A 23,697-nucleotide genomic window follows, 5' to 3' on the forward strand; every position below is an offset into this window, starting at 1 on the left:
ATACATTAAAATAGGTATATGATCTATGAAGACATCGCTGTATTTACTATACATCGCTCGGTCATTGAGAATTATTTTTATTTTATTGTTTTACAACGAAGCAATATATCAATGCGCGTCGTTCAAGAAACAAGAATGCAGATCGTTGACATAATCCGTGAGTCGGCCTAAGTTCACTTGTTCTCTTGAGACGGGAACCACGCTTGGCAAGCTTCAGTTGCGATTTCGCAGAGAGCCGTGAACGTTTTGCCCCGGTTATCGTATTCAGCTGAAGAAAACAAGCAACATGTTAAAGTACCTGATAGATATAATACCTCACATATTTTAAAATGGCCTTTTTATTAAAGTGACTCATCTAAAAAAGCAACTTTAATAACAAAAATTGTCAAATTTTAGTTAAAGCGCTTCATTGTTGCGTTTTTAGACGTCAGGATTCAAGATAATGGGAAATATCCTCCGGCAGGCCGGAAAAAATGCCTAACAGAGGGATTATTTTAGGTAAAACATCTGAATAGGATAACAACTTATCCTCCTTAGTCAATACACTTTTGTTGAAAACATAATTCTATTGATACTGGTAGTTCTATATCTATATTCAAAGTTACGCACATAATAATTGATCGTTAAAAGAGCCACAAGTTTCAGATAAGTTAACCAACAGCCTTGTATTTTGTAAAGATTTAATACTTCATTTAATTTATCTTCCAAAGTGACAATAGGAACAATTCGTTAAAGATAGAAAAATACCTATATTCACTTACCGGCTGAAGGTCCCCTCTTTCCGAACATGATTCCGTTCATTGGTGCATTTTTATAGTTGGCCTCGGTTAGCTCCGCCAATGATAGAAGCACGGCGACCACGCAGACCACGCCGATTGTGAACCTGATCATGTCTCCGGCCATCTGATAAAGTAAATATGAAATAATTTAAAATGAAAACAGTAGACAGAGCGGGAAAGAATAATCTACCCGCTTTCCTGGATCTGTGTGCATCGAGCTTAAAAGATGCCAGGAAGAAACCGTCCCTTGCTAAAAGGCCACAGTTACCTACCTTTTCTTACTGTTAATATATTATGTGTATTATTTGCGCGTAATAAGATTGATAATCAGAAAGAACACTTACTTTACTAGATAAGGTTTTTTTTAGCTGGTAACCCTTAGACGGCTGAACGTCAACTGATGCAAGATGGCGATTTTCGCGCCAATTTATACTGTGAATCCGGGACATGGTAACGTCCACTCAATTATTGGATTATTGGATGCTGACCACATGTTGACAGAGTTAGAGGTCCCAAAGGGACTGAAACTTTGTTAGTGCATAATATCGAAGACCAATATTGGCGTGGAACATTCTATATCTAAGGGAATTAGTAATGCATTTTAGTACTATAGAGCTTATCTGAAATTAATAGTTTAAATAAGCCTGATTAAAAATAATATCACTGAGTTAGGTGTAATGAAGAATCTTTTGTATAATAGATACTTTTCTCAGTTAATTATACGTACTGGCATAATTTTTTGGGCATGAAGTGGTTGGGAAATAAGTAATGTTTCAGTGCTATGCGAGAACGTAAAATGTTTATAGACGTGTTTTGTGTTTTTTTAACAAATCTTTTTTATTCACGACGCCCCTTTTTGGGCGCCATTAACAAAAAAAATATAATTGTGCTTTTCTATTTAAAACATTGAGAATATTACATAATTATTATCTACTTACATAATATATTATAATCAGTTCAGAAGTAAAACTCGTATTTTTGGACGATACTCGTTTAATTTTGTATTAATAGATTTTTCACAAGTTTTATTTTATATCACCAACCGTATTGACGCTTCGCCGCCATATTCAAAAGTGACGTATCGTCGATACGCAAATATCGACTTGCGAATCGATTATCACAGATATCGATTCGCATATCGATTGTTAGACAGTAATATTATGACTTAATTTTAAAGTGATTACAGTCGGCCATCCTGATTCAGTGTCTGTCCCAGACACCTAGTCAAGACGACCCCACACTAATTACAATTATAAATAAACTAATTACAATTATAAATAAATTAATTCAAATATAATAACATTAGAGGTCGACAACAACTGGAATATGTGTGTCCGTTATACAAAGACCCAAAGACGACAAAGGAGACAATTTTAGTTAGTAACAGAGTCACAGACTCGGTAGAGTCTCATATTACTCTGAGAATAATTATTTATGATAAACACGTCATTATCAAACAATTCACGAAATTAGAAAATCAATCAATAAATATATTTATAATTATAAATATATTTATAATTGTGATATTTATAATGGGTATTAACCCATAATAACTATGTAGAACAAATTTTAATTTTTACATAATCCTGAAATTAGTCGGTAATTAGTATTCGGCCATCCTACGTTTAGAATGACCCCATTCAATTACTTGTTTTTTTTTTAATTATCTAATACATCGATTGATATGTGATATGACGAACTACTAAATACTATTAAAAAAACATTATAATCCTTAGATTTGTTCTTTTTCAATTAAAGAAAAGTAAAACTATCACTTCCATTTCACTGATTTACACTAAAAGACCTTGTTTACACGAAACATTTCGGACTGATTAGATTTACAAAAGAGTTGATCTAGTTCACTATTTAGGAGGAATCTGGATACCGCGTGGCTGCCTGAAGCTCCGTTTGGTTTGGTTTCATCTTGTAAACGGGAACCGCTAGCCCACGCAAGGAGCTGTTAACACGCGGGTGCCGTTTGCCCGCGCAAGGAGCTACGGACTCAACCCGGTTATATATGTGCACTGTATGCCCACGCAAGGAGCTATAGCCTTCGGCTAGCTAGCATTCGGGTCCGTATGCCCACGCAAGGAGCTACGGACTCAACCCGGTTATATATGTGCACTGTATGCCCACGCAAGGAGCTATAGCCTTCGGCTAGCTAGCATTCGGGTCCGTATGCCCACGCAAGGAGCTACGGCCATCGACTAACTAGTATCAGGCTATGTGCGCCCACACAAGGAGCTACGGCTAATAAAGTATTTAGGTATTTGGCGTACGTGTGCCCGCGCAAGGAGCCACGGCCCAACTATTGTCACATCTACGTGCCCGCGCAAGGAGCTTATTTTGATTCTTAAATAAACGGCAACATCCAGCTAAATCTGCAACTCGATGGGGCGGCCTCTGGTCATCATCATCAGTGTGTCTGATTTGTACGAGTTCTGCTTGCCATAAGTAACGCAACTGGATTGCTCGGCTTCCACTGGTCAGGTCACGTTCAGTCATCAGCGGCAATCTTTCAGTTTATCAATTGGGATAGGAAAACGTGGGAATAACAGTAATAATAATATTTGCCAAATAATAAGAACTAAGTAATATAGTTACCATTTAAGACTAAAACTAATAATCTGAACCATTTTGCAACTAATCATTCGCTATCACCGTACTCGCTTTCGGACTCTGACTCCGCAAATCGTACCCAGGGTTTTATCTTATCTACTGAGAATACGTTTGTGTAATTTTTCTTAGCGTATCCTTGTACACTACTTATTTCGTACCGATCATGATCTAAGACCGCGGACACCCGGTAGGGCCCACTAAATGCGGGAACTAGTTTATGACTTTCACCTGGAGTTTTAGAATTCTTTTGAATCATCACGAGATCTCCCACTTTATATAATCTAGCTTTTGCTCTCTTCTGGTCGTATCGCGTCTTCATCTTTTCCTGCTGTTCTTGTATGTTTATGGTAACTTCTTTACGAATGTTCTCTATCGTTTCTGGTGCAATTTCTTTTGCTAGGTTTATTTCATGCAATTGACCTTCCGTAACGTTTACCGAAGGTTTACCAAATAATATCTCAGTTGGACTTTTGCATGTTGTTTGGTTAACTGTGTTGTTTAAGCTCCATTGAACCTGACTAATTTTAATGTCCCAGTCCCGATCATCAGTATCATGACACAGAGCTGTGAGTGAGGCCAGTATGGAACGGTTGTACCGTTCGATCTGACCATTTGCACGCGGCGTGGCTACCGCATTCAACGTGTGTTTGATTCCAATAGACTCGATATACGCTTTAAATTCATTAGAAGTGAAGCTCGTGCCTCTGTCTGAAATAAGCTGTTTAGGTGTTCCAAAGAGTGCGAAAACATCACGGAGCACGGATATAGTAGTTTTACTTTTAGTGTTTTTCACCGCGCGCAATATTATAAACTTAGAGAAACTATCTATAATACCTAGGACATACAAATTTCCGCGTTTGCTTTTTATGAATGGACCTAAGTGGTCAGTATGAAGACATTGAAACGGGCAAGTCGGTTTTGGGATAGGGTGTAAGAGACCTTGTTTCTTCCCTCCCGGTTGCTTTGCATGGGCGCATGGTATGCATGCCCTTACATATTTTTTTGCAAACTGGGTCATCCTGGGGAACCAATAATCCCGTCGAAGTTTCTCTAAAGTCTTTTCATTGGAAAAATGGCCCGCATCGTCATGGCACTGTTGCAAGATTCTCCACCTGGCATCCTTAGGGACCGCCCATCGGAGTTCTCCGTTAACCTTTCTATATATCTTGTTGTCTTTTAATACATAATTGTCGTGAACATCCTTAGCTTCCGGGCTCTTCGAGTCTAATATAGCTTTTATGTGACATAAACGAGGGTCGCTCATCTGTACTGACTGTAGCCAGTGCACTTCTCCTACTTGCAAAACGGAAAGTGTTGTGTCATTGTCTGCAATAGCATTCCTGCTTAACGCGTCTGCATGTGCCATTTGAGATCCAGGCTTATATTCAATTATAAACGTAAATTCTTGGACAAGTAGCCACCATCTGGCTATTCGTGGTATGAGATCTCTTTTAATAAGAGTTGTGCGCAAGGCGTTACAGTCGGTGACGATTTTAAACTCAATACCAAGAAGATATACTCTGAACCTTTTCAGTGAGGCGACGACAGCTAAAGTCTCCAACTCATAAGAATGAAAACGTTGCTCGTCTGCTGTCGTCTGCCTGCTGAAGTAAGCCACCGGTCGAAGTGGTGAGTTCTTATCCGCGCGTTGTAATAATATTCCCCCCAAACCGCTTGAGCTTGCATCAGTATGCAATTCCGTGTCATACTTCACGTTGTATATGGCAAGCACTGGCCGGGTGATCAAAATTTCCTTGAGCTTGTTAAAGGCATCTTCTTGCTCATGACCCCAAGTCCACTTGGTGTTAGCTTTTGTGAGTAAGGTCAGAGGTCTTGCAATAGTTGCGAAACCATTAACAAACCGTCTAAAGAAACTCGAGAGGCCTATGAACTGCCTCACTTCGTGGACATTCTGAGGTGTCTTGAAGTTGGCCACAGCTTTTGTCTTTTCCTCTCCAGGTCTTACCCCTTCAGAGGAAATTTCAAATCCTAGATACTGTATGGTGGTCTGGAAGAAACTGCATTTAGCAAGATTCAGGGTCAAGTTGGCCTCTTTCAAAAGGTCAAGAACCGCTTCAAGTCTTTCCATGCCTTCTTTAATGGTTTCCGATGATATAATAATATCGTCCATGTATGCCAATACACCTGGTATTTTGCGCTGTTTGAGTAATTTAAGAATGAGCCTTTGGAACACAGCCGGTGCATTTGTGAGTCCGAAGGGCATCCGATTATATTCATAATGCCCATCGGGCGTCACAAATGCTGTCAGATGCTTGGATTCTTCTGCCACAGGCACTTGGTGGTAACCCGAGGTGAGGTCAAGCGTTGTGAAGTATACCTGTCCCGACAAGCTATCAATCTGATCGTCGATTAAAGGCATCGGAAATTTTTCTTTAATAGTTTTCCGATTTAGCGCCCTATAATCGACGCATAACCTCACCTCGCCGCTCTTCTTAGGGACTAGAATTATCGGGCTGGCATATTCCGAAGAGGACTCACGAATGATTCCGTTGGCCAACATCGTTCCAATTATATCATTCACCTTATTGCGTTCCGAGACGGACAGCCGGTACGGCCTATATGTCACTGGTGAATGATCTTTCAATTCGATGTGCATTTCCGTACATGTGGTCTTGCCTAGCTCATCAAGCCCGAACGCGAAACGATCGCGGTTGTTATTAAGTAAGTCACACAACTGGTTTTTCACCTCCAAGTCTAGATTATCATTCATGCGAATTTGCTCTTTAGCAATGGTATTGGAGGTTTCCTCAAATGTTATCGAATTAATGGCCATAAAGCTGTCCTTATGATTATCGATGCGAGGTATATCAGTGTTTGAAACCAACGCAGCGCGAGCTAATAATGCACCCTTTGTTAATTTAAACGGCTCGATACTCAAACCTATGACGACTACTGAGCCTCTACCATGATTTATAGAGTATATACCTGGTAAAATTAAATATTCTCCACCTTCTCTCAAACACGGTTCAGTATCAATGTATATGGAACCCGAAATATCGACTGTCGTGTTAACGTCCAACGTCTGAGCACCATGCACGAGTAATTCCTCGCCACTATAAACAGGATATTTTGTATAATCCGTCCCTAAGTCCTTATAAAATACTAACTTGTCGTTCGTTTTGCATGCTCTGACTTGAGGTAGTTCTGTTAACGACTGTCCTACTAAAACGTCAGCAGGTAAAGCACTTCGATCTACTAAATATGCCTCCACACTCTCATTTAACCCGTCTAGACCGATTTGAACATTTACTCGTCCGCTGGGAGTGAGAGTCCCGCTGGCAAATCCTTTTAACGTCGGTAAGTTCGTATGATCAATTTCTAACTCTAACTCTCGTCCGATATCTTCTCCAAGTAACGTACATTGACTTCCTAGATCTACGAACGATGTCATTGCTTTCCCGTTAACCGTTATCGGTTTAAAATATTTGTCACTACCTGTGCCTGCAGTCGTAATATTAAGAATATTTTTAGTAATAGTCGCTGGCGTTGTTTTGGTTGATTGTTCCTTTGTTGTTCCAGTATCAGGTTGTCCTGGACAATTGGTTTCTTTGTGACCGTACCGTCGACATTTCCTACATTTTACTACTTCTTTTGGGCATCTAGAGACGATATGTCCATTCTCGCCGCAGTTATAACATGTAACTTGGTTTGCCGAAGGTGGTTTTCGCGAAGAAGATTCAACATTCTTCTTGTTCATCTGGTCATTGTGGTTATAATTAAATTGCCCTAATTTCCTTGGCATTTCAGCTACTTTACTTGTGATGTTCCTAAAGTATTGCAGTACGCCTGCAGGATCCTGTAAGTTAGCACCCTGAACATTCATCCTGACATTTGGGTCAAATATCCCTTGAGTGAGGCAATCGACAGCCTTTTTTCCGTTTAATTCGCACCTATTTATAAGCATAATTTTGTCGTAATAGTACTCCTCCAGAGTTTCGTTACGACGTGTTTTCCTACCTAGCATTTCCGATAACAGGTCTGCGTAATTGTGTTCGCATGGAAATGCCGATATTAACTTCTCGCGCCACTCAGTCCAGTTATATCTGACGCTGGTCAATCCATCATACCAACGTTTAGCAAGACCTCGCAATCTTGGTAAGGCGTAAAATATTGTTTGACGTTCCGACCATCCATATATGTGAGCTGACTCGTCTATCTTAGTTAACCATTCCTTCATTGTCTGTGTCCTCGCTTGTGGATCGAACTCAGGTATAATATTTTGAGATGCATGGCTTCCGGGTCCCTGGTCACTCCGGTTGTTCCTGTCACTTAGAGCATTTACTAGTTTTTCCAGTAAGTTAAATTCATTTGTAGGCCCTGCCTTGCTCCTATCGGTCATTACTTTATCTGCTCTTGCTCGATGAATTTCTGGGGACGTAGAGGAATCAGAGTGCTGTCGCTTTCTACCACTACGATCTGGTCTTCGAGAACGAGACCTACTACGGCGCGATGTCACGGTCTGTCTGCTTTTAAATGAGCGATGATCTGACCCGCTTTCACGACCGTCTGAGTATGATCTAGAACGCCGACTGCTGCTTTGTTCTCGAAAGTGAACAAGTACATTCTCGCGGATGCTATCTCTATAAGAAGACGTCCTACCGCGGGTATACGACGTACGCCTGGGTGTGGACACAACTCTTGATGGAGCCTTGCTACTTCGAGTACGTGATGGTGTACGGGGTGGCGAACGCGACCTGTCTCTAATCGGTGACCTACTGCGAGTGGATAAGCGACGTAATGTATGACGTCGCATCACTGAACGTGACTTTCGCATTGAGTTAGGCGGTTCACCAGGGGGAGTTATGGTTCTTCGATTTTGTTTAGCGTTCAGATCATAAGCCCTACTTTGATTCATTCCTACGATTTTAGGAAGGATAGGGATCACAGGAATAAACTGATTGCTGAAATTCCAACAGTAACTGTAAGTATCCAATTATAACATTAAGTAAGTAGATAGGTATAGTGGCATAGGTAAGATTAAGTAATCCAACATAATGACAACTAAAACTTAAATGTTTTGGTTACCTATGAGCGACGGTAACATAAAAATAAAGATAATAAGTTTATGAATAGTGGGTATTAGTTTCTTTTCGCTATATATTTTTTTTGTATATTTAACATATGTAGCTGGCGGAAAGTGGGTACACATACTATAAACGTGTAGGTAAGTTTGTCAGATACTAATATAAATCAATGCAAATTGAATACTATTACTTATGACCAGTCATCAATATTCAATCAATATTTCGTAGGTATTGTATTCGTAATTTCCCATTCGTAGATACTCCATCAGACGTTCATAACCATTCGCTTTTATTAGATATCCGTTATTTGATTTTAGAAAACTTAACGAAAATAAATTGCTACATTAGCATTGGCAAAACTGTACCCAAATATAAATTACTTCCCAAACACACACGTATTAGAATTTGTTTTAAACCAATAAATACACTTTAGAAACAATGTGCACACTTACCAGATTCTATGCTTATTTTACCTGACAATCCAACTCTTGGGCGTTTTTTTAAAAGGTATCCCACTTCTGAACTATAATCAGTTCAGAAGTAAAACTCGTATTTTTGGACGATACTCGTTTAATTTTGTATTAATAGATTTTTCACAAGTTTTATTTTATATCACCAACCGTATTGACGCTTCGCCGCCATATTCAAAAGTGACGTATCGTCGATACGCAAATATCGACTTGCGAATCGATTATCACAGATATCGATTCGCATATCGATTGTTAGACAGTAATATTATGACTTAATTTTAAAGTGATTACAATATTATTATTGTTCTTTTCGGTAATACATTTGATATGTATACATAACATACCTAGCACCAACCACGCTGCTAAGAGAACCTTAATAGAATTTATTTTTCATCTTGTCCACACAATGTCGTTTAGGCTGAAGATGAGTCTAGGCAATGCGGTTATAACTAAATAAGACTGTTGCTATAAAAGCTGCAGAAAAATAGATTCATGAAGCATTCTTCCAGAAGTTCTTGTAGACTACAGACTTAAGAGTAATCTAGATATAACTTTCACGATGCGTGTAACTCTTGCGTTTTGTGTCCTCGCCGTTGTCTTCTGCGTCATCATTGAGGGAGAAGCCAACTACAGGAAACCACCATTCAATGGATCCATTTTTGGGAAAAGAGGAAACGTTGTTGGTACGTACCTTTGTTTTCATATAAATTATTAAGCAGCTCCGACTGTTAACGACCTCCGTGGTCCAGTGGTTGAGCGTTGTGCTCACGATCTGAAGGTCCGGGTTCGATTCCCGATGGGGACATTGTCGAAATCACTTTGTGAGACTGTCCTTTGATTGGTTAGGACATTTCAGGCTTGAATCACCTGATTGTCCGAAAAAGCAAAATGATTCCGAATTTTGGGAAAAGAGGAAATGTTATTGGTGCGTACCTTTGTTTTCATATAAATTATTTACCGTAAACGACCTCCGTGGTCCAGTGGTTGAGCGTTGGGCTCACGATCCGGAGGTCCCGGGTTCGATTGCCGGTTTCACTAAAATTACTTTGTGGTCCCTAGTTTGGTTAAGACATTACTGACTGATCACCAGGTTGTCCGAAAGTAAGATGATTTGTGCTTCAGAAGGCACGTTAAGTCGTTGGTCCCAGTTATTACTTACTGATGTAAGCAAGTAGTCGTTACGTGAGCCATGTCAGGGGCCTTTGGCGGCTCAATAGTTAGGTTTCATGTTTGAATCCCAGCATGTTTAAACCAATGATTTTCGTATTGTTACCGACTTCATGTTTGGACGTAATAGGTGGTGAGCCGTATTGCCCTCCATAATATCAAAATTAATAATAATAAAAATAATAATAAAATAAAAAATATTATTATTTTTATTTTTTATTATTATTATTTTTTATTTTAATTAATTAATTATTATGTTGTAGTGAAAACTGCTTCGTTTGTCTTGCTTTAACTTAAGTACTGTAATATTATTTTAATTGATACATTAATTTTAGAATCATAAAATTATCAAAAAAAACTTAGTTCATAAATAACCCGCCTCTGACCGTTCCCGCCGATACCGACCCCGCCGGCCGATACCGACCCCGCCGGCGTGGTCGACGATTTCCCTCATTCAGCGCTTATCGCTATCGACCCACTAGGGTCGATTAATTCTTTCAAATATTTTTCCTCTCAGACGACGCCCTGAGCCGAGGTTCGCGCCCAACTGGGCACCCTCAGGCCTGTTGTCTTAAACGTTGTACCGGGTGAGAGCCTTCAGCGCTCCCCATTTGTCCGGCCAAGTAGTTAATGCCATCTGCGGCAAATCTACAATAAGTCACGTCAAAAAAAAAAAAAAAAAAAAAAAAAAAAAAAGACCGTTCCCGGTGGAAGGTGCCCATAACGCTCGCCGCATTACCGTGCTGAATAGCGATGGCCAACCTTTGCTCCAAGAACGAACCGGACCGGAAGTCACCCGTTTTTTCCCTGACCTGCGACCTAACTCTGAAATGAGGATTCTGGTGACTTAAGTACTTGCCATTAATTATACTTCTTTCTTTGCTTGCAGAATACGACTCAACTGGTAGAGCTTTGAATGCTCTTTGCGACATAGCTATGGAGACCTGCCAAGCATGGTTCCAAACCATCGAGAGTAAATAGATTCCAGGGGGGTGTACGTGTATCTCAGTTTCAATCTTGACAGATACGATGTTATCCATTGATTGGCAAAAATATAAAATAATTAACAGCCCTCGCGCGGCAACCGCGCCGCGCGCTGGTTGTGGCGCGAACTATATCGAGGGCTTTGACTAATAATCGCAAGCCGCCCATCCACGTAGATAGCATTCGCGGCGCCTACTGGTCGTAACCCTCGTTATAATTACCGTGGTTGGGATGCCGTGCAGGCTTCATCCAAATACAGGATAGGATTTCTAAAAATAGAAACTGAGCTATACGATTAGGCCTCAGATCACACACTGCGTGTCTACTTTCGACGATGAATCTGGCTAAAATACCGTTTTGTAGTCTTTCAGGCATTTTGTACTTAGTTTCAATATGTTAAAACAGTTTTTGTATATTATAATAAATGACGCTTGATGATTTTGTAATACCATAATAGTATTTTTACCTTTTATACTTTAAACTTATCAATTAATCAATAAACTATTATTATATGGACATACTTTTTGTTTTATTAACAGTAAAGTGGTGTAACGACATAGCGCATTAGACTCGCTATCCGGAGGTTTTAGGTTTAATGTCCGGATGGGAATATGTTACTTAAACAATTATTTTCATATACCTACTCATCGATGTAAGGAAGCTTTTTGCACGGCTGACGCTTATTATCTCCACCTAGATACGGTTAGAAGTAGATATGTCTATGTTCTTCTATCAATATTTGAGTAATTGCTTCAGGGATCCGGAGATTATATTCTGCGAGCACGGATTAACGCTAATGGACTCTGAATATAACTTGGACGTAGGTACACTTGTTTCAAATGGTACCTAGTAGTACATTACGATACAATATAGGTATTTACTCAATTCTTCTACCAACCCCATCACCGTGACCATGACCGGCCTTTGCGAAAGTTGCTTAACTTCAACAATCGCAGACCGAGCGCGTTTACCGCTGCGCCAATGTGCGTTTATGTAAGTGCTTACATTTGTTTTACGGATATAATAGTCTACACTCCGGCCAAATAGTTAATGCCAAACCAATAATAAGTACGTACATAAATGCATACCGGTAATCGGTAACGAGACGGTAAGAGCTGTGGCTCTGGGCGTAATGCAAAGCTTACTGGCAGCCACTGTTGATATTATGTCCTAAGATGGATACGATGAACCTTAGGGTGTCCCTTAAGTTGCATAAAATTAATAACCCTATATTGAAAATCCATAACAGACTTGACATGATTGTAATTTGCATACCCATTAGAATGAATAACATAAAAATATATATCATTATTAAGCTTATTAATGAAAATCCATAATTTTAAAAATTATAACTTTAAAATTCATAGCATAAAAAGCAATAAATCTGCAAATCCATAATTTTAACATATGTAGTTAATACCTGTCTCTGGACAGAACATAGCGTTAAAGATTTTAGTGTAATAGGTAGGTATGAACTATGAATGAATTGAAAGAGTGGTAATGGTAAAATCAACATTTATTTACAAAATCATTTATAATTATTATTTATTGTACGTCGAGCTGACAAATCATAAATGAGGCTTAAAAATAATTTAAGTTCGCAGCAATAGCAGTTAAAATTCAGTTTTATTTAGGTACTAATTTTTGTGATGTATAATATTATTTATTTTTTCTACTCCTCTACTTTAATCTGGCATTTAAATAACCAAAAAGTCTAATATAAGTACATACATAATTAAACTCTTTGAAAAAGTGTACGCTCTATGGCCTATAAAAGCATTGTTTACAAAGTGTAACTGTACTATAATGTCGCCAAAAAAGCATTGTTGTTGTTTTTTTTTTTTTTGACCTGGAAACTGGCACCTTTACTTTGTTTGGTGCCATAGATATACTATAAAAAAAAGTATACATTTGCCGCCATTTTCCCGCGCGTTGGAAAATAAATTGGAAAATTTTTGTGTTTCGTTTAAAATTACGTCGTCGTAGAAAAAGTATTGTATGCAACGTTGTATAACTAGGTCAAAAAATGCTCGTGGCGTCTCTTATTGCGATGTTCGCCAAGGCTCACATCGCAACTCACGCCACTCGCATTTTTTGACCCTTCTTATACAACTGTTGCATAAAATACTATTATCTGATCTTTCAGTGTATTTTCGTTTCTTTTATGCTGGAGGGCAACCATTTATTATTATATTAAGAGTACGGGTTTCAACTTTTATGGGTATTAAAATTAAGGGTGTTAATTATATTTTTTAATCGTTATTTATATTGAAATTATGTATATTAAAGATATACTTTTGAAATATATATATTTTATAGTTATGGATTTTAATGATTATGTGTTTAAATGATTACGGATTTTCAATATAGGCATTTTCAATTATGGATTTTAATATAGACCCTGAACCTTATAATAACAAGTCCCCATGATGTTAGAAAGGACATAATAAAAAGTTACGTCAAATAAAAGATTACAATGTAAAAAGAGTACATTCTAAGATATTAGCGCATTATTAACACGTTCACTTTGTATGAACCACATATGAGGCACTAAATTTGAAACGTATGTGCGTGTCCCATATGTGGGGCTCTGGGGAAAGTCCGACGGGAAACTTTTCAGATTGTTGTCTTTTGCCACAGTTTGTCTATGTACATAAATTCGTTTATTGAAAAAATAACATTGCACGTGAGGGGTCGATATCTAATTTTCAGTTACACAGTGAACGTGTTAAGTTTTCCATTGTTTTTTTATGTTTTACATAATACAAGACTGCAGTTTGCAGACACTTTATAATTCTCCTTTTAACTTTCGAACAGGTGATTCAAGCTGATATGCCTTCATATTGAATTAAACTGGGCTCATCGGAACGTGCGCCGACCGTACCAACATAATATATTATAATGAATACCTAGACTGCAGATCAAACAGTAGGTATAAATATAATTTTTAATCTTTACGAAAATCTATAAAAATAGAACGTAATGAGGAACTTTTCAGCCCACGTAAAAAAGAGTAGATGGCGCTGTATAACTATTTTTTTTAATTTGAATTTATTATTATTATTATAACTCCAATGGGATAATTACCTATTTTCTCAATTCACTTGTATATAATTATTTAATAATATAATGAAACGGAAGAGGAATAGAATCATGTTGCTTGCTACTTATATTGCTTCTCTCATTTTGATCAAAACAATAATGGGTGGATGTGTTGTGCCTGGGTTTAACAACAAGGGTCGTCATGTATACCCAAAAACAACGTTAAAATTTGTTATCCATGAAATTAGAAGCTTAATCGAAGTCAACATTACACAGCGTCATCTATATTTTTTTGAGGAACCCTACTTTTGCGTAATGTCTTAGGGTTAACTTTTATCATTTTTTTGCTGTCAAAGCTAGCAACACTAGATAAAAGGCAAGAATGAAATGGAACGTTATCAAAACAAGTTCTCATTTAGGAAACGTCAGACCAACTCGTTATCTGATTGGTTAGTTGTCTGTATGATAACATTTCAACCAATGGCGTGGCATTATTTACAATTTATAATTTCCAATGGAATCAATCTATCACCTGTCTAATGGCTGCTGCGTTCTCACATTTTGTGTGTGTTTAAAATCAAAGTTTTCTTGTGAATAACACGATTTTGCAAAGTATTGTTTATTCTACGACAGTTGGAAAGTGTGATTTATCTTCTGCGGTGACAAAAAATAGATTTTGAGGGCGATAAAGCTACGAATTCCGAAGTCCACGTTCAGGTAATTTTTTGAAGTATTTTTCGTATTTTACGCTTTATTTGCAGAATATAGCGACTGAGCGTCTGTAATTATGCATTATTAGTAAAATTATTATATTTTTCAACTTTAGTTTATCGGACAAATGTAAAAGCCAATCTTAAGAGGTTTTTTTGTCGATCATTTGGTCAAACCTCGAAAGTTAGAGATTTCTTCGGCATATAATTACGTATTTTGTGTCAAATACATGCGTAATTAACGCCTAATTTTATTCAAGGCGTTCGGAAATTAACAACTAACTTCGTAATAGCAGTAGTAGAATGAAAAAGCTATTATTAATATGTCCTTTAGGTCAATGTATAGTCTTAATCGTAACAGATAAAAGCCGTCATTACCATATCTAAAACAAACATGGAATGAGCTATGAAGTAAGTGTGAATTAATATTAACAAGCCACATTTGAGTATAGATATACCTATATCCTTATTGGAATCTTATAACAAAAGCATATTTATTATTTTTCTTACCAGCACCTAAAACTTCGCGCTTATAAATCATAATGGGGTAGGCAGAGCTTTGAATAGGCAGAAAATAAAAACAAAAGACAAACATTTAACTATTAGTATGCTACATAATCTAATACAGTTACCTACACAATTCTTTATAGCATAAAATGAACATATTATAAAACACAGGAAAACAAATTTAAAATAAAAAAGCCAGCCTTATCGCTAAGGTAGCAATTTCTTCCAGGCAACATTTGGGTGATATGATAATGAAAAATACATTTCTTTTTTTCTCAGTTTCAATAAAAAAAAAATGAAAAATAATAGATTTATTTATTCAAATGTCACAGGTTGTATTATGTTAGTAAAGAAGTTACGTAAAATAAAAAATAATTCCTCTTCTGCAGATAAGAAAATGACAAGTATAACTTAAAATAAAATTAGATGGTACTTATGTACTTTAAAAAAATAATAAACAGGCCACATTGAAGCAATTCACCAAAAAAAAGCAATATTGCTATTTGACATTTGTTGTCATTGTACACTTTTACGACCTCCGTCTCAAACTCCGACCGACCTCCGTGGTCCATTGGTTGAGTGCTGGGCTCACGATCACGATGTAGGGAGATATCACAAAAATCACTTTGTGGTCCCTATTCTGGTTACAACATTACTGGCTGATCACCAGATTGTCTGAAAGTAAGATGATCCATGCTTCGGAAGGCATCTTAAGCCGTTGGTCCCAGTTACTACTTATTGATGTAAGTAAGTAGTTGTTACATGAGTCATGTCAGGGGCCTTTGGCGGCTCAATAGTAACAAATAGACTGACCATAAGCAGTTTTGATAGTTTGGTTTTAGTAACGTGCAGGACAGGCCCCCTCATTAGAAGGGTGCCTTCATTAAGGTGCTACTGTATGTTATCCCATATGTGCGTCCTTTTGAGGCGTCTCATATAGTGGTTGTCACATAAACTAAATATAGTTAATAATGACAAAAAAAAATAGGTACAAAAGGTGGACTTATCTCCAAGAGATCTCTTCCAGCCAACACTGCGTGGGGTGTAAACATATATGTTTTCCATATTCTGAGGAATTGTACCACACTCCACGTTGAAATCTCGCATAACATAAGCTCACGAATATATCCCAATTGGGGTAGTCAGAGGTGCATCCATCGCAAGATGAACTAAGTACCCACACCTCACCGAGCTTTCTGTTAGACCAACGTGATAGGTGAGCCGTATCGCCGTCTATGCCAACGGTGTTAGTGAAAACTCCGCCTTGGAATCTTCTATAAAAAAAAAAACATTTTATATTATTCAAACTGTTTTATACTATTATTTTACTCATCATCATCAGCCGTACGACGCCAACTGTTGGGCATAGGCCTTCCCCAAGGATCTCCACGACGATCGGTCCTGCGCTGCCCGCAGCGATTATTTTACTCAAACTATTTAAAATACTTACTTTTTAAAATTTAAACTTAGACATCCATAATCCTGCCATAAGAGCCATGCTCTTGTCGGTGTAGTATTCTCCATGCTACTTTTTAGGGACAAATAGGGCAGTGGTTTCCTTCTTGCCCCCCCTCCAACCCTAATAATCATCCGAATTTTACTTTTATTTTTTTATTTGAGGTACAGATATTTTTTATTTGAAGTAGACATGCGACACAAGCGACATCTTTGCGATTCTTTTTTTTTAATGATAATATTTTAGTGCTTCAGTGCTTTTTCATTAATAGTGATTACCTATTTGTGTGCAGTGAAAAAAACAGTGTGTTTAATGCAATAGTGTGTTGATTTTTTTTCTTTTCAGCGAAAATCGGACGCGAGGCTGCTGCGGATAAACTAGGAAATTACGAGTCACCGAAAAAAATATGGAACCATTACCTAAAGATAAAGAACCTCCAACGAAAAAGCCGAAAATCGAAGACGATATATCAAAAACAATAGATTCGCACATAAAAAACATTAAAAGATGCAAAAGTTTAAAAGCAATTTTGGGTGACGATTTCGAGAAGCCAGTGCCCCTTATTCAAGTTTACGTCGGTCATGTGAGGAATCCAAAAGACCTGTCAAAGACAATATTGATCTTAAACGAGAAGGTACCTTTAAAAGGCTTGCACCACTTGAAAAGAGTGAGAAAAAGGGAAGTGTTGTTGTGTCCAACACACTACCTGAATGGTATGTCTTCCATACAGGAGTATTTAGAAATCAATGTACCAGAATTGAAAGATATATTTGAGTATTTCAAAGACCTTTCTGTACCAATGTACGCTCCGAAGGTGAAGCGACAGTATAATCAACTGTTATGGTCATGTAACTTCCATCCGAACAAGTATTATGAGAAACTTGTCAGTGACAATTTCTTTTCGAACGAGGAAATGAAATTGCATACAAAATTCATGACTGTGGCTTTTGAAGTGCAACGCTGGCACTTAAAGGTCACTGACCACTCAGCAGAGATTCTCCTCAAGACTAATGCAACGGTAATTGTTGATCCGTCGACTGACAGCGTTGTGGCTGCATCGTTCTTTAACGGTGACCATCCCGTTCAACACTCCGCTATGTTGGCTATTGACAACGTAGCTAAGACCCAACAAGGTGGAGCTTGGGGTACTCGCAGCCAAACCACCGATTGTGCGTTAAGTGGGGTTGACAGTGAATTATTAATTTATCTAAAAGAGAATTTCCCTAAAGTAAAATTTGGAGCGAGGCCGTATAAAAGTAAAAGAGATGTTGATAATGAAGACAGTGATACTGAAAGCCCGTATTTGTGTACCGGATACAATATTTATATGCTAAAAGAACCGTGTATCATGTGTTCTATGGCCCTAGTGCATGCTAGGGCGAAGAGGATTTTCTACTGCTTCTCCAATTTAAAAGCTGGTGGACTTAAATCAAGGACTAAGCTACAGGGAGTGCCTTCCTTAAATCACCATTTTGAAGTTTTCAGTGGCTTTTTATAGTGTTGTCTTCTACCGTGTGGGTTGTGATGTGGACCAACCTCAGCAACCCTGGGTCAGGGTTATCATTGAGCTGCCAAAGACCCCTGACATGGCAACGACTACGTGTTATAAGGGATAATATAAAGGTATAACGTGCCTTTGGTAGCACGGATCATCTTATTTTCGGACAATCGGGTGATCAGCCTGTAATGTCCTACATAACCTATAAAGACAGGGTGTTAGTGACATCATAACGAATACTGAGGGGGATTATTCAGACCATGATTCTGAGGTAATATCAAGTGGAATTTTCCGTCGCAAATTTCATGTTTTTTTTAAGTTATTTTGAATTCTACACTTTTGTGATGGAAAATTCCACTTGATATTAATTCAGAATAATGAGCTTAATCATCCCCCTCAGTATTCGTTACGACGTCACTTGCAACCTGTACAAGTATTAGATAGCCATACAAGTGCGTATTGGTGTTAGTGACACCGTAACAAATTCTGAGGGGGATGATTCAGAAAATGATTCCGAGTTGACATCAAGTGGAATTTCTTGTCGGAAAACTCATGAAAGTTTTAGTGTTTTTTTAAATTGTTTTCGGTTCCATACTTTTGCGGCGGAAAATTCTACTTGATATTAACTCAGAATCATGGTCTGTATCAACCCTCTCAGTATTCGTTACGATGTCACTAACACCCTATATACTGATGTCAAATCAATAATCAAAAAATCAAATCAATATATTTCGTAAATAAAATGTTGTTTTTATTTTCCTTTTTTCCGTGGTCTCTGCCTACCCTAAAGGGTAATAGGCGTGATCTTATGTATGATGTATGTGTCATCATCATCATCATCATCAGCCCATTATTAACGTCCCCACTGCTGGGGCACGGGCCTTCCCTATTATTTCTTTTTTAATATTATGTATAAGCTAAAAAAAAAAAAAATTGTTACAATAAGTCCATAATAAAGGCTATATCTATCTATCATCTATCTATCTATCTAATGCAGCCGGGACCAACGGCTTAACGTGCCTTCCGAAGCAGGGAGGAGCTCGAGATGATTTTTTTTTGTGGTCACCCATCCTATGACCGGCCTTTGCGAAAGTTGCTTAACTTCAACAATCGCAGTCCGAGCGCGTTTACCGCTGCGCCACCGAGCTCCTCAATGATGATGAATGTGTATTTATAATCCACAATCCATACTAATATTATAAATGAGAAAGTGTATGTGTGTGTCTGTCTGTTTGATTGTCCGTCTCACGGCAAAACGGAGCGACGAATTGACGTGATTTTTTAAGTGAAGATAGTTGAAGGGATGGAGAGTGACATAGGCTACTTTTTGTCTCTCTCTAACCCCCCACTTCCCTACAATGGGAGAGGGGGAAGTATGGAGCATTCCGCAATTTTCAAGGTGTAGCAATTCTCCGTTCTTGTCTATCAATGGCCAATTCTTTCACTTCCTTATAAGACACGACGTTCAATCATTGGTTTAGGCCTGTGCTGGATTCGAACCTGCGACCTCAAAGTGAGAGGCAAGCGTTCTACCAACTGGGTTACCACAGCATCCAACTAGGGATGATCGTAAGTGTCATAATATAGGTACCTACGTTATTACATAAACAAATAGCATAATTAGATTTGTTAGGATACAATAAAATGCATTTACTTGAATAGGTAAGTACATGACACGGCAATTGGCAGCATTATTACTTAGCAATTTCTTCCAGACAACATTTCGTTACGCCATATGACACGATTTTTTTTATCAATCACACCCGAATCTAGTGGACACAACGTCATGTACTTATCACGGTATTTTATTAGCTCTAGTGATGGGACGGCGTCGCAGGTGTGAGTAGCAGCTACGTAGCGGACGGCGTGACGAGTTGGATGAATATCTTGGAAAGAGTTTTTATTTTTTTATTTATTTTCTTTATATCCTTAATATAAATACATAGTTTGAATGATGCCGTTAAACCACAGAGGTTTGTCTCGGCACCTAACAACCTGTCTAGTTCAAGATCGGGAGAAGTGGAAAACGGAGAGATGCTTCAAAGCATTACTTAGGAAGTATTTCCTTACGAAGACAAAATTTAAATCAAAGAATTCTGACTGAAAATTCTCTGAGAATTCTGATTCTGGTGTCCAACTCAATTATTTTCAAAAGTTTTCCTTCACCGTTCAAGAAAAATGCACATGAAAATCATTGAGTTGGACACCTTAAATCTTTTACAAAAATACATAATAACATACACAGCCTATATACGTCCCATTGCTGGGCACAGGCTTCCCCTCAATCCACCGGCGGGGGTATGAAGCATACTCCACTATGCTACTCCACTGCGGGTTGGTGGAGGTGTTTTTTGTATATAATAAGAAATATGTAATATAATACGTACTACATATACATTCTGTGGTAATACTTAGCCGACGTGAGCTGCACCCAAAAAGAATCGACGTCACTATTCAACCGACATAGCTATCTGTCCAATTGTCAATCCCCCTCATTGTAACAATTTAAACTAGCTGCAATCCAGATCGTCCTCGAGCGCCGACGCCTTTGCCCGCTTCAAATTAAAAAGTAAAAATTAAAAAAAAAGAAAATCATTTTTGGCGGGGTTTTTGACCATCGAACGCTTTTGAGATAGACTCAAAATGGTTGAGTTTCGCGCCGCCGCGGTTAGTGCGTGCGACGCGTTTTGGTGAGTCTTGTTCTATATTTATTTTTTTATTTATTCTATAGTTTTTAATTTTTAATAATTTAAAAAAAAGTACAAGGTATTTTATAGATCAATTTTCCATACCGAAAATTGTACATAGAGTTTCTTACGCCGCGCCGCGCATTGGCCTCGCCGATATTTTCGGAAAAATACCTGTGAATATTTTTTCATTATTAATTTTTAGGGAGAGTTTTATAATGAAATCTTTATTATGGAAATAATATTTAGAGCGAACGAAAATTTCCATAGCTTTAGCTGCAGACTATTTATTTAGGTGTTCGCTATTTGAATTACGTTTTTGATGATTTAATTTACTCAAATACTTCGGACCTGTATTGGGCTGGTTGTATATAGGCTGTTTATGTTAGATTTCTTTTTACCACATTTAGACCCAGAAAGGATACCTACTGAAAACTTACATTCTTAAAATATTTTGACTTATCTACAATTAAGAAAAGACACTGTAAATATATAATGACATACTATATAAGTACTTATTTTTTTCTGTCAATGTATTTACTTTAAATGTTTTTTGTCTAATTGAATAGACAATTTTATTTCATTACTCACTTTAGCACTTAAAAAAATCAGCTTTAAAATCAAGCGCCATTTTAAGAAAACGCGGTATAAATCTAGAACTTACCAGAATACGAAAAGAGAACCTTTTTGTTTTCAAGCAAAGGAACCCACGAGTATTCTGCCAGCACACCGCCCAGCACTTGCGAAATCCGGTTCCAACTGAATCGGGCCACAATAAATATCACTTTAGCCTATACTTGGTCGACGACATATCACTCCATCCTCCCATAACTCTTGTGACGCTCGTGCTAAGGTCCATAACAGCTCACAGTCAGCCAATTCACATCGTTTAAGACAATTTGTTGAATGACCCTCTTCCTTCACGTGGCGTTTTAGATTTTTGCGATACCTTAAGATGCTTCTGTTACGGGAAACGGTGTCATCATCATCATCTCCATAACATTATCCCGTTTTTCACAGGGTCCGCTTACCTAACCTGTAGATTTGACAGATCTGGTTTTTTACAGAAGCGACTGCCTGTCTGACCTTCCAACCCGCGAAGGGAAACAGGCCACATACCTCTGAAAATGCATTTGTCGGGAATGTGGGTTTCCTCACGATGTTTTCCTCCACCGCTGAGCACGTAATAACTTATGATCCAAACGTGAATTCGAAAACAAATTCGACAATCGTTGGTTTAGGACTGTGCTGGAGTTGAACCTGCGACTGTATTTAGGATAATACGGTAATAACTACAGTCATGTTATGTCCCTTTGTGATCCCTTTGTGATCCTAAAATCACTTTGTGATCCCTATTTTGGTTAGGACATTACAGGCTGATCACCAGACTGTCCGAAAGTAAGATGATCCGTTCTTTGGAAGGCGCGTTAATCAGTTGGTCCCGGTTACTATATACTGATGTAAGTATGTAGTCGTTACATGACCCATGTCAGGGGCCTTTGGCGGCGCAGTAGTAAGCCTGACCAAGGTTGCTGGTTGGTTATCCACCTCACAACCCACAGGATAGAAGACAGTAGTTCCCATTTTGGGAACGTTCCCGGCACTAAAACGGTGCAAAACTTATGTAAAAAGAACTTTATTAAATTCAAAAATATCTTTATTCAGTAGGTAACATAGTTACACTTTGAATCGTCAATTTTTACATAACGAACGTCTCATCCGCCTAAAACTACTGCAGCTTCTCACAACCTGTATAGCCGGGGAAAAGAAGCTGCAAGAAAAACCTCGGCACAGGGCCCTATACGTTCTTTTTTTTTTTTTAAAAAATATTGTTATACAATTGAGTAATTTAGCTGCCTAATATCAGTTCTCAGACAGTTAATCCCATGCATTCATGTCCTCTCAATAATCACTAACCTTTAGGCAGATAAGACCGGACAAGAAAGAATAATTTGACAAAGAAAAGCAGCCAATGACCTTACTATTGAAGAGTTTTTACGACAAGAACATTCTCAATTTGAGAACATTATCAGGAATGGCACATTATCTGTGTCGGTCAAACCAATCCTCTTTTTCAGGAAATTGCATCGGGGCTTAGATTAATAGGCTTGGCAATTGACCATTGATCTGCTGAGCATCACGTTTTACCAACAATAGCCTTTAAGTAACCTTGAGCTAGGTGTAGTATTATTGAGGGGCACAGCAGTGCACCCGCCAAGTCGAGCGCGAAGCAAACACTGCCGTACCATCTTTTACTGTTTACGTTGAATGTGTTAGGCAGAAATTAAACTGATACGATTTTATGATAAATTACTTTCAATAGTTTTTAGAACTAGATTTGACAAGATTAAACAGTGATAATAAAATCGTATCAGTTTAATTTCTGCCTAACACATTCAACCTAAATTTGGCGCCCAACGTGGGGCTCGAACCCACGACCTGAGATTAAGAGTCTCATGCTCTACCGACTGAGCTAGCCGGGCAGGCGCTCTGATTGGTCGTCCGCTGCGTGTTTGTAAATGTGCTTTATTAAAAAGTACAGGTGCCACATCTGGACCCATTTTGCCGTATTTTCAGGCCCCTATTTGAGAACTAGATAAAATCAGGGGAGTTAAAATGGCCACATCGAAGCAAATCATCTAAGAAAGCAATATTGCAATTTGACATTTGCACATATGTATAAAAGTAAGTGCGCAATGCAAACAACTGTCAAATAGCAATATTGCTTTCTTA

General features: G+C 38.1%; 3 protein-coding genes and 1 non-coding gene across 5 annotated transcripts in view; 2 read left to right on the forward strand and 2 right to left on the reverse strand.

The window, feature by feature from the left end:
* Positions 1–21,709, reverse strand: LOC126378563 (neuropeptide IMFamide). Its single transcript, XM_050027005.1, has 3 exons — positions 21,629–21,709; positions 762–903; positions 1–268 (listed from the first exon to the last, which is right to left on the reverse strand). The coding sequence occupies exons 2-3, from the start codon at positions 901–903 to the stop codon at positions 174–176; spliced, it is 237 nt and encodes a 78-aa protein (XP_049882962.1). The 5' UTR covers positions 21,629–21,709; the 3' UTR covers positions 1–173.
* LOC126378281 (neuropeptide SIFamide-like) lies at positions 9,473–11,061 on the forward strand. Its single transcript, XM_050026474.1, has 2 exons — positions 9,473–9,596; positions 10,970–11,061. Exons 1-2 carry the CDS (start codon positions 9,473–9,475, stop codon positions 11,059–11,061), a joined length of 216 nt encoding a protein of 71 aa, XP_049882431.1.
* Positions 14,601–23,697, forward strand: part of LOC126378463 (probable inactive tRNA-specific adenosine deaminase-like protein 3) — a 14,082-nt gene continuing 4,985 nt past the window's right edge. The window contains exons 1-2 of one of the 2 annotated variants that reach the window (XM_050026842.1): positions 14,601–14,823; positions 17,125–19,004. In XM_050026842.1, coding sequence (XP_049882799.1) covers positions 17,186–18,277 — 1,092 coding nt within the window. In that variant the 5' untranslated portion in view covers positions 14,601–14,823; positions 17,125–17,185 and the 3' untranslated portion in view covers positions 18,278–19,004. Of the gene's footprint in view, positions 14,824–17,124; positions 19,005–23,697 lie in introns of those variants that run through there. The other variant, XR_007568081.1, reaches the window with a different exon arrangement.
* On the reverse strand, positions 23,376–23,447 carry Trnak-cuu (transfer RNA lysine (anticodon CUU)). The gene has a single exon. It is a non-coding gene; the product is annotated as a tRNA-Lys (tRNA).

This window comes from Pectinophora gossypiella, chromosome 26 (assembly GCF_024362695.1).
Source record: "Pectinophora gossypiella chromosome 26, ilPecGoss1.1, whole genome shotgun sequence".
Taxonomy (NCBI): Eukaryota; Metazoa; Arthropoda; class Insecta; order Lepidoptera; family Gelechiidae; genus Pectinophora; species Pectinophora gossypiella.

Bases quoted from the DNA above. Each gene is read 5' to 3' on its own strand.
- LOC126378281 (XM_050026474.1), top strand. From the start codon at position 9,473: ATGCGTGTAACTCTTGCGTTTTGTGTCCTCGCCGTTGTCTTCTGCGTC. The intron at 9,597-10,969 runs GTACGTACCTTT...CTTTGCTTGCAG, and splicing joins GAAAAGAGGAAACGTTGTTG to AATACGACTCAACTGGTAGA.
- LOC126378563 (XM_050027005.1), bottom strand. From the start codon at position 903: ATGGCCGGAGACATGATCAGGTTCACAATCGGCGTGGTCTGCGTGGTC. The intron at 269-761 runs GTAAGTGAATAT...TGTTTTCTTCAG, and splicing joins AAAGAGGGGACCTTCAGCCG to CTGAATACGATAACCGGGGC.